The sequence below is a fragment of the Nicotiana tabacum genome, chromosome 2, assembly GCF_000715075.1.
Source record: "Nicotiana tabacum cultivar K326 chromosome 2, ASM71507v2, whole genome shotgun sequence".
Taxonomy (NCBI): Eukaryota; Viridiplantae; Streptophyta; class Magnoliopsida; order Solanales; family Solanaceae; genus Nicotiana; species Nicotiana tabacum.
Genome location: NC_134081.1, coordinates 127905005 through 127916374, shown reverse-complemented (window position 1 = coordinate 127916374; position 11370 = coordinate 127905005). Strand labels below are relative to the sequence as shown.

General features: G+C 36.4%; 1 protein-coding gene across 3 annotated transcripts; it reads left to right on the top strand.

Moving 5' to 3' along the window:
- Window positions 1–325: 325 nt before the first annotated feature.
- On the top strand, window positions 326–10001 carry LOC107831303 (uncharacterized). Of its 3 annotated transcripts, XR_012703142.1 has the most exons (5): window positions 326–538; window positions 5240–5338; window positions 6585–6893; window positions 8736–9028; window positions 9318–10001. XR_012703142.1 is itself a non-coding variant. In XM_075239396.1 (3 exons), exons 1-3 carry the CDS (start codon window positions 436–438, stop codon window positions 6890–6892), a joined length of 510 nt encoding a protein of 169 aa, XP_075095497.1. In that variant the 5' UTR covers window positions 326–435; the 3' UTR covers window positions 6893–7114. The 3 variants fall into 3 exon arrangements, 2 of the variants coding, with proteins under 2 accessions (XP_075095497.1, XP_016514545.1); XM_075239396.1 differs by lacking the exons at window positions 8736–9028; window positions 9318–10001 and having other exon boundaries at window positions 6585–7114; XM_016659059.2 differs by lacking the exons at window positions 5240–5338; window positions 8736–9028; window positions 9318–10001 and having other exon boundaries at window positions 333–538; window positions 6585–7114.
- The last annotated feature ends 1369 nt before the right edge of the window (window positions 10002–11370 follow it).

Here is an 11370-nt window from a genome sequence, read left to right as displayed (position 1 = left end):
GTTCATTCAGATTTCTTACATTGATTCTATTTGTTGAATCCCAAGACTCTTTGTTCCTGACAACTTACCTATTTCGCATTCTCTCGAATCTATATATACATTTCTATTGATCCTTACATTTTGTGTCAAGTTACGCCACATATTCTCGGAACTGCGTATAAATTCAACTCTATCCATTTTTCGGGTAAACACTCATATAATACATAGTATATAATAGAAAAGATTATTTAGGTTATTAGTGTATAATTTAAATTTTAAACCCATAGGAAAATGAGTGCTTTTGTATAGTTTTATTAAAGTTTGAAGTTTAGTGTGTAAGGAATAGAAATAACTCTGGCATTATCAAATTAAGAAAAGGCGACCATCTCTTGACTCCTGAGTAAAAGGGACTGTTAGTAGAAAAGGACCAATTGGAAGGTAAATAAGCATAGAAAGATGGATCCTCCTCCTCATACGCAGACAACAGAAGTGCCGACTAGTTGGCGAGGTGCTAAATTTGTTTGGCGTGCTGTTCTCATCTTCAATCTCGGCCTCGGAGGTAAAACAATACCTCCACCCAATATCTCTCTCTGAACTCCTTCGGCTGCAATTTGTATATGATATTGTTGATTCATAAGTTTCTAGCCTTTCTATTTGAATGTTGGAACTGGGTTTTGGATTATAATTTAGGGTTTTGACGTTTTGCTACTTGAAATTGTTATGCACTGTGCAAAGTATGGCACAGTTTTCTAGAGCTTAAATGCTTTTTTGGTCTTTTGATATGTAGCTAATCTGCTTGTTAGCACGACAAATGAAAGAATCTGAGTAGAGTTTTTACTTTTTTTGTTGCATTTTATTGTGTGTAACATGTATTGGAGGATAAATAAGCATGGTAATATTTGATTTTGTATGAAGATTCTTGCCTTGTGGAGACCTATGTTTTATGACTTGGGAGATTGAAAGTTGACAAGCCCCAAGTGTTGCTGATTTCAGTTAAATTATGATCCTTTGTTTGTAAATACAGATTCTGACAAAGTAGTTTGGATGGAATAGTTGCTTCACTGGTCACTTTAAGTTCCTCTTTGTGCTTGTAAATATAAATGATTTCTTCGCGATGAATGTTGCAGATTTAGAAATTGTTGGTGTTTCTGTTAAACTTTAATCTTACTATTGTCAATTAGGAACGGCATAGATGCTCTGGTCAGGAGGTGTGAAGGGTTGTCTATGGCGGATTTGAGGAAGGGAAGGGGTAGCCCTAAGAAGTATTGGGGAGAGGTAGTTAGGCAAGACATGTCATTGCTCCAGCTTACCGAGGATATGACCCACGATAGAAAGGTGTGGAGGTCGAGGATTAGGGTTGTAGGTTGACAGATAGTAGTGTGTTCCTCCTAGGCTTACCAGTAGAACTAGGACTATTTTTGTATTATCTTATTCATGGTTCTTTACTATTATTTGTTGTGTCATTCGTACCGTTACCATAATACATTGTTGTTACTATTGCTTGCTACTTGTTGCTTTATCTCCATTGTTCCTTGAGCCGAGGGTTTATCGGAAACAACCTCTCTATCTCTATAAGATAGGAGTAAGGTGTGCGTACACACTACCCTCCCCAGACCCCATTTATGGAATGAGAATACACTGGGTTTGTTGTTGTTGTTGTATTGTCAATTATTTTTTCCCCCTAAATCCTGGAGTTGAGATATACCTGTGATTTTGCTAGACATATCGTCTTCAATTCTTCGTGTTTCTCTTTCTTGTCTCTGTGGAAACATGTGTTTCATTGGGTACTTGATTCAATGATCAGAGATAGATAACGATTGAGCTAGCTGTTAGGTCTGCTCCTATTATTATTGATGCAAATAAGGTCTTGCCTAATACCGTGTGCAAGAGAGACATGCAACATTTAATCAAGGAAGAGGAGGTGATGGCCCGAACTATCAATAAAAATATTTTCAATGGATAAACTAGACAACAATACTTAGCTAGCGTTTGGCCATAGATTCCCAAATTTGTTCTGAAAAATCTGATTTGGGTGAAGTTTGATTTGAAGATGAAAATGTGTTTGGACATCAGTTTTCAAAACATATTTCCCAAATTTATTTTGGAAAAACATGAAACATGACTTATACCCACAAGTTCTAAAAGCTATCACAAATACCCAACAGTACCATTATCAATAACATTCATTATATTATCGCAAACCATTTTGAACATAAATAAATTTGATACAAAATTATCATTTTTATAATGAACTACATGATACACTATCAGGTGATCGAGAAGACGAATTAACATTGTTACAAAATAATAAATGGTGGGCTCTTTTATAAAATACAAAAGTTTGGGGCAATTTTTAAAAAATATAATAGTGATATTTTGGCCCAAAACCAGCTATTGAGCTGGTTTTGGAATTTGGGATTTGAGATTTGGAATTTTGCCAAAATATAGGCAAAATCTATGGCCAAAAATGTGTTTGCCAAATAAAACCCAAATTTATTTTAGCAAAATCTATGGCCAAACGGGTCCTTATTGGTTCTATTTGCCGTCGGGCAATGTGTTACCCTGCAGAGAGTCACAATCCTAGTGAAAATTTAGCTGCTCATGCTTAAACTAGAAGAAACAGGAGAAGAAATGATAATTAAACCCATATTGATCATTAAAATGATGAAATCAATATTCAAAAAGCTCAAAACAACAAAAGCTACTAAAAAGAGTAAAAGAAACTGTCTACTGTAGCAGCTGATGTCAAAAGTTGACCTAAAAAAGTGAAACTCTTCTATTTATACAAAGCTGGAAATTTTGGACAAAAATACCCTTTCAGAGGTTCTTCGGCCGCACAATTCCATGTGCGGTATGCACTTTGCTTCAACTTGAAAAGGTTGGAAATCTGTGGTCGCATAATAATGAAGTACGGCCGCACTGCCCTCTTTCTGCGGTCCACACGATAATGTCTGCGGCCACACTTTATTCTTCTGCGGTCTGCACATGGAATTATGCGGCCGCGTAGCTCTTCTTCTGCGGCCGCACAATAATTGTGCGGTCCGCACTTGTGTTGTTGGAGGTGCAGGTTCTCTGAACTTTTTCTCTGACTCAGCTTCTGCGGCCGCACAATTCGTGTGCGGTCCGTATCTTGCAACATTCTACGATGGAATTGCTTTACGACCTGCGACCGCAGATGATTTTCTGCGGTCCGCACTTTGAGCTTTTGTGCCTGTTTTTGTTCTTGAGTTCAGATTACTCCTTCTTGAGCTGGATTTCATCTCGGGAGCTCATCTTCCAATATTCCTGCAATTAAGTACATTTCATAAGTTTTCGGGAACACAATTAAGCGCTTTGGACTAAAACGAAAGGTAAAAGGCGCTAATAAGTAGTCAAAATCCCCACTTATCACCGACCACCATCGGTCAGAATTTGCGACCGACTTCGATCGCTACACGTTAGCGACCACTCTTTTTTCGACGAATTAAAGTCAGTCGGAAATCAGTCGGTTTTCCTTGCATTCTGGCCGATTACGATCGGTATTCTTGGACGCTTTTTTGCAGTTTTCTAGTAGTGTCATCGTAAACCATAAGAAACAAAGTCTGATAAATGATAATTATGTAAATGACAGTGGCTATTTCATCTGACTAAATCAAATAGGAGAAAATAAACAACCTCCATAATACTACAAACCAAAAATTAACATGTACCTAAATATCTATTAAAAGTGCATTATCTCTACTAGTTTAAAATTTTAAATAAGATAATATAAACTGTCAAACAAGGTATGTATTTGTCGACATAGACAACGTGTTTGGAGTTTTACTACCACCTATCGGCGAAATATCTCATCTCTATAGTTGTTTAAACTTATAGTAGCTCATTGTGTAACAAATATCCAAATCAAAATTAAATAGTTGACGATATTATATATGTTTATCATTTTGCCATGAGAGATTTGACGTCCAAATTGATTTTTCGGCCGCATAAGTTATAAACTTATAGTATTAACTATATGGATGCATGATTTCTAGGGGTCATAGATCTGAAAACAAATTAATTATATATTCAAATAGAATTTTCTGTTTGAAGCGTGCTCATGATCTTTTCTTAATATCGTTCATCTTCTTTCTCTCAGTTTTCATGATCTTTTTGTTCTGCTTGTGAATTGTCAATTTTTATTTTCAGTATTCTAAGTAGTTGACTAGTTTACCAATTAGTCGACTAGAGATAAGAACAGAATAATAATAATGCAGAAATAAAGTGCAGAAAATAAAGACACCATGATTTTTATACTGGTTTGGATTCAATGTGAATCCTACGCCCAGTCCCCTTGGGTTGCAAGGGTGATCTTTTTCAGTATTGAAGTTTCTCGAGTACAAGATAGTTGATGTAGCTTTACACCAACAGCTTAGTCTCTATTTCACTTTTCCCTTCTTGATACAATGCCTCACCAGTGTTTATCTCTTTTTCTTCTCTCACTAATTACACAACAAATCTAAAAAGAAATACAATGCTTGTTTGGAGTAGAACAAAAGGAGTGATAATGGTTCGTTCAAAGTATGTATGATTCAAGCCTGGAACAGATGTATATATACTTCGTGATGCCTTCTTGACTCTTGATTGATGCGAGTCTTGAGAGATTACAAACCTTCTTTGGTTCAATCTGAGAGATGAGTGCTACGTTTGCCTTTTTCTTGAGAGCTCCCCTGGTTTTCATTCCTTCACTTGGATCTCCTATGATAAACTTCTGAGGATATTCCGGTTCACTACTCCACTCATTTGGACGTGTTGCAATCGTATGAGTAGTTGACTCCTTCCGTGATTCTGGTTGACTATTGACAAGTTCATTAGTCAACTCTGTGACAACGTCTGTATTACCAGTCGACTTTTGTGATTTGCTTGTCTGTGATATTTCTTGGTTGATGTCTTCATCACCTGCAATGATTCCTTTCTCGGCCGTAGTGTTATTTTTATCAAATATGACATGTACTGATTCTTCTACAGATAAAGTACGTTTATTATAAATTTTAAAAGATCTACTGTTTATGGAATAACCCAGAAAAATACCTTCATCACTTCTTGGATCAAATTTTCCAAGATTGTCCTTACCGTAATTGTGGATAAAACACTTGTTGCCAAATGGATGAAAATAGCCTATGTTGGGCCGTTTACCTTTCCATAATTCATATGGAGTTTTCTTCAAGATAGGTCTTATAAGACATCTGTTGAGAATGTGGCAGGCTGTGCTTACTGCTTCTGCCCAAAAATGATTTAGCAGGGAATGTTCCAATATCATTGTTCTGGCCATATCTAGTGGAGTTCGATTTTTTCGCTCAACTACTCCATTCTGTTGAGGTGATCTTGGAGCTGAAAAGTTGTGAGTATATCCTTGATCATTGCTGAAATCTTCAAATGCTCTGCTTTCGAATTCTCCTCCATGATCACTTTGGATGGTTGTAATGAGATACCCTTTTTCTCTTTCAACTCTTAAACAGAAAATCTCAAAGTATTTCAAAGCTTTATCTTTATGAGGTAAGAAAATCACCCATGAAAAACGTGAGTAGTCATCAACAATAACAAAAGCATATCGTTATCCTCCAATGCTAGCAGTTCTGGTGGGTCCAAATAAATTCATGTGAAGCAAATGTAAGGGCTTGGTGGTAGACACAATGTCTTTGCTTTTGAAGAAGTTTCTGGTTTGTTTACCAATCTGACATGCATCACATACATGATTTCTAGAAAAAATGAGTTTAGGAAGTCCTCGGACGAGGCGCGGAACTCATTTGGACTTGGGAGGACAGCTGAAGCACCAGGTTTCTGGTGTAATCGCACCTGCGAAGGGCTAGCCGCAGGTGCGAGCTCGCAGAAGCGAGCCATAGACCGCAAAAGCGGCACAACACAGGCTGCCCAGTGATCGCAGAAGCGGTGAAGGGACCGCACCTGCGGAGGCACAAGTGCGAAGAAAGCCATCGCAGAAGCGGGATGAGCACGCAGGTGCGACGCACTCACCGCAGAAGCGGTCTCGCATAAGCGAGCCGCTGGTCGCAGAAGCGAGGGAGCCAGCTGAGAGGAAGACCGCATCTGCGAGTCCCTTTCCGCAGATGCGGAGCTGCAAGCGAAATCACTGAAGGCAGTGAGGTCGTTACTCCGCTCGAAAAGTCAACAAAGTCAACCCTCGGGCCCACGTGCTTGGATTCCAAATTTTTTTGAAGATAAACATTACTCATAACTTTACGAACTCAAATACATAATTTATTCCCAATTTCATGTCCAACTTTGTGATAAAAATACAAAAATGCCAATTCTAGGTCTTTCTTCAAAATCCCAAAATTTTCACAAATTTTCATGTTAAAATTCCATGTGTTCATGAAATATAATCAAAAGTGGCTGAACACATAGGTAGCACATGACCTTATCTTAGTAAATGATGTAGATACAATGCTTAATTATTATTTTTATGCGGGAAAAGCATTTTGATTGACTCAGTCTTTGTAATACTTGCTTCAAATGCTAATTTTTTCTCACTGTGGGAAAAGCATTTTACACATCATCATTCTTTACATGTTCTAATGACTCAGTTTCTGTGACTTTTTGAGAGATTGACAAATATTTGTACTTTGCAGCCTACCTCTTTACAAGGCCCGCTAAGAAGGAAAGAAAGTCCAACATTTCACCACCTGTTATTCCAGCTGAGACTACTACTCCCACTCCGCCTGCTCCTCAAAATTTTGAACCCATCTTTACTCCTATTCCAGAACCTGTGAAGGTACCAGAGCCCCTTTCTGTAGATCAGCAGCGCAGTGTTTTTGAATGGATGCTAGAAGAGAAGAGGAAGGTCAAACCTCAAAATCGAGAAGAAAAGAAGAGAATCAATGAAGAAAAAGCTTTACTGAAACAGTTCATACGAGCAGATTCCATTCCGAAGATCTGATGTAACATAGATAATTGATTCAAAATTTTCTTTGGCTGAACTTAGTTTTACTGATCCATCATTTACAACTTGGCATTCTTTTTAGATCAGTTTGCCTTCAATCTAATTGATACTACTTTTTGAGTAGGCAGTTTTGATAATAGATGATATGTTACAGTAGAAATTCTTATTGCTGGTGAAGGAAATTAATGGAGTTCCATGACTGTTCCTCACTGTAGTTCATTAGATGATCATTTGTGTTGAATATTTCATGAGTTATCAAAATGTTTTTATCTGAACGTTAAAGTCCACAAACCCCAATGCTTGGATGATCCTTCAAATAAAAAGCATTTGCATATGGTGTTATTGATTAATAAGTTCTTGCATGTCTGTTGTGGATATTGGAACTGCTTTTCGACAACACTAAGGTTCCATATCTTGGATTTCTGTGCTGAATGTTTTGTACCTGACACTGTTATGTACTGTGCAAAAGCTGTATGTGGATGGATCGTGATGTTCACAATAAATAATTGGCCAGTCACTTTGATTTTTTGGGACATTGTCTCTTGTTCGGGTTTAGTAGGAGTCATAAGTTTAGCACCGTTATCTAAGAGCTTTAATGCTCTCTGTTCAATGGTACTTGCTCAATCTGTTCTTTTGAATGAGTATGAAAGAATTTGAATAGGTGTTCTGGATATTGTTGCCAAGGTGCGTTTTATGGTTCATACCATGTATTTGAGGATAAATAAAGATAGTAATAGTTGAGTGGTGTGATATATTCCTGCTGTATGGAGAACCAATGTTTTATGATTTATGGGACTGAAAATTGACAAGCCCAAGTTTTGTTGATTTCAGATGATTCATGATACTTCTTTTGTAAATACAGCTTCAGACAGAGTAGTTTGGACGGTGTAGTTGCTTCTCGTTATCCATTCAGAAACATGCATGTCTAGTATAACTATGTTCAGATTCTTTCTTGATTACAGAAGGAATTTGGGCCGTTAAGCTTTTAGGGGATTCAAGTTGAACTTCATCTTCTGAGCAGTCATTTAGTCTAGAAAATATAAGCCTCACTTGTAACGGAAGTTCCTCTTTCTGCTTGTCATTGTGGAATATGAATGAGTTCTTCATGATGAATATTGCAAATTTAGAGAATAGGTGGTGTTTCTGTTATATATTTTTATCTTATTATGCTGAAGTTTTATTTTTAATCTGGAGTTGGAATTAACCAGTGATTTGCCAGACGTATCATCCCGAGTTCTTTGTGTTTCTCTTTCTTATCTCTGTATAAACATGTGTTTCATTGGGTTATTTGATTCAATGATCAGAATTTGATAGCTATAGAGATAGAGGTTGAGTTCTGCTCCTATTGTTAATTAGGCCCTGCATAGGACTGTGTACGGGAGCATACATGAGGAAGAGAGGTAATGGCACAAGTTATTAGTAAAAGAGTTGCATGAGAATAAAAGGACAGATGTACTTGTTGGTTCTACAACCATGCATCATTATGCACATACATGTAGAATGTAGATCCACTTGTTTATATGACCTTATCTTAGTCTATGATGCAGTACAATACTTAACCACCATCATTGTGTGGGGATAACAATTTGACTGCCTCAATCTTTTGAAGTACTTGCTTCAAATGCTAATTTTTTCACACCCAAGTGTAACTTCAGAGTCAAAATCTAGAGCCATGTACTTAATAAAAACTCCATATCGAGTACATCATGGAAGGTGTTGGTGAATTTGTTTTCTTATTTCTGGCTAGCATTTTGAAGCATTTCACTTAAATCCTTCATTCTTCAGATGTTTTAATAGAAATTGGTAGATGTATTTATTTCTGCAGCTTACCTCTTTACAGGGCCTGCTAAGAAAGTAAAGGAAAACTACCACTGAACTACGCATTCTCCAACTAAGACTACTACTTCCACTCTGCCTCTTTCTGTGGAGCAGCAGCGCAGTATTTTTGAATGGATGCTAGAAGAAAAGTGGAAGACCAAACCTCAAGACCAAGAAGAAAAAAAAGAAAGTCACTAAAGAAAAATCTCTACTGAAGTGGAGTAGTTCATATGAGCAGATTCCATCCAGAAGATCTGATACAAACCTGGCTGTTCATTTAGTCCCATTTCTCATCATCTGAGCTTTGTTTTACTGGTACATCCTTTACTACTTGGCATACTTTTTATACATGAGTTCACATTTGATCTAACTGATAGTATTGAGGCAGTAATTGATGATAAATGATTTGATATAATAGATATTTTTATTGTTACTGGAGGAAATTAAATGGAGTTGAATTACTGATTTGTTTAGTGAAATGAACTTCTTGTCAACTGCACTTCGGAAAATAGGGTCATTTGTGTTTTGATAATTCATGTGTTATCACAAACCACCATTTGTATTTTGAACTACATGGTTATTGGTTATCTATCCTCAATTGCAGTTGTGTGGAGACTTGGTATGGATAGGATTTTGGTGAGGATATCAGCAATTTGATCCCTTGAACCGATATACAGAGCCCCCTGAGTTCTTAGATGCAACCTTTTCACTGAAAAAGTGAATTAAGCTCGATGTTTTTTGTGAGCACAAAACATTGGATTGCCTATGAAATAGGTTGCTGACAAATTATCACTCCACAATTTCGGGGCATTAGAAAATGCAACATGCAGCTCCTTAAGAAGATTTTTGATCCATGTAATCTCCACTTGGCAGCAGGTAAATTAACGCTTGATATTTTGACTCAGTACTCGATCTAGCAACTTTATGTTGGCTTTTTGGAACTCCAGAACACTAGCTTTGGTCCAAAAAAAATATACATATAACTATGAGTAGACCTGTGATATCTGAAGAGCTTGCCTAATCTGTATAAGAAGTCCCAATGATGGACAGACTTGAGTAAGGTCATTAGCGAGCCAAAGAATACATGTAACAGTAACACAGCTCTCCTCATTTTGGCTTTTTCTGCGTTTGCCATGCATGGGACATGCCATATATACTTGTTAACAAGTACTAACAACTATTTGAGCTTTCCCCTTTTAGTTTGTATCCGTTACTCTTTTTATGCTCTATCAGAAACAATCTCTCTACCTTAAAGTCTGCGTCCCCAGATCCCACTTGTGAGATTATACTGGGTTTGTTGTTATTATTAATGTACTCTTTTACGCATCCTAAATACACTGACCAATTTTTTACGCACTAAAATTTATTTGAGCTGTAGTTATTACATAGTATCACTTTGTTCATGTGGCCAGAGTATAACTAATTAAGTTAGTACAAATCTATTCAGGTACCTCATTACATATTTAAAAACTAAATGAAAAAGTATAAGTTAACTGGGTTAATAATTAAAAGTATTTAAAAGAATTAGAGAAAATGATAGTGATCAAACAAAAACTGTTTGATGTTTTTAAATAATACTAGTAACAACGTCACATAAAATGGGATTGAATGTACATGATTAAACCATATTAAGAGTTCTTTTTAACTTAAACCTTAATCTTTCTTGGTTTTGGAGCCCTAGAGTTTGTGAAAGGTGGTTTGGTTGGTGGTGGGGGAGGGGGGGGGGGGAGTGAAGAAGGGGAGTTGACAATGGAAGACAGGAATTGCTCAGATGCTTTTTCTTTCTCTTTTCAGACAAAAAGTAGGTAGTGTCTCTAATATTCTGTAGACGACTTCTGCGAATACCAAAAGCTGTTGTTTGTAATGAATCATCACAATCATGGGTTCAACGATATGAGCCATTCATGCCAGCCGTGCATAGTACAACTACAAAACGGGTTCAGCCTTATCACATACTGCCGCCACGAATGAACGAAGCAAATTTAATGGGACTGTTTTTACTTTTTGTGCTCACAATCATACATGGATTTGATTATGAGTTATGAGAAATTTTATCACTTCGAGTGGTTATAATTTCTTACAAACTCTATTAGAGTTATAATCAAATTTTGTTGTCTTTGCTTGTATTTAAAATCAAATTATAAAATTTCAACAGTTTAGAAGAGAAAAATAAGATAAAATACTTACCTTCAATCCAGAATTTATTTCTGAAGGAAGTTTATGGAACAATTGGCAATTATTATGCTCAATATTATATACATGCTGAACACCATGCATGTATCCCAAAGGCTGGTGACCAAAGTAGATGCATCTACTCAATTGGTTAGAGTCTCGTGCATAACGCGTGATATGAAACAATAAAAGGAGGAAAAATATTTCATAGAAAAGTAGAGAGAGGATTCTTATTGATTTGGGATCATTTACAATGGAATAAATCCCCTCTATTTGTAGGAAAAAAGTAACTTAACCACCGAGAAACAAACTCTAAAATTTTTCTAAAATATAGACATTCACCTTAAATACAATTCTATTTATAACAAATATCCTTCATTTATTTAGGTTAAAAACTTGAACAAGTTATATGTTGGGATTATAATACGAGAACTATAATACTTGAAACAAAAAATAATGAAATTATTTAGCGTATATATGTTTAG

Coding starts and splice junctions, on each gene's coding strand:
- LOC107831303 (XM_075239396.1), top strand. CDS start 436: ATGGATCCTCCTCCTCATACGCAGACAACAGAAGTGCCGACTAGTTGG. Junction 539..5,239: donor CTTCAATCTCGGCCTCGGAG/GTAAAACAATAC, acceptor ATGATTTAGCAG/GGAATGTTCCAATATCATTG. Junction 5,339..6,584: donor GATCTTGGAGCTGAAAAGTT/GTGAGTATATCC, acceptor TGTACTTTGCAG/CCTACCTCTTTACAAGGCCC.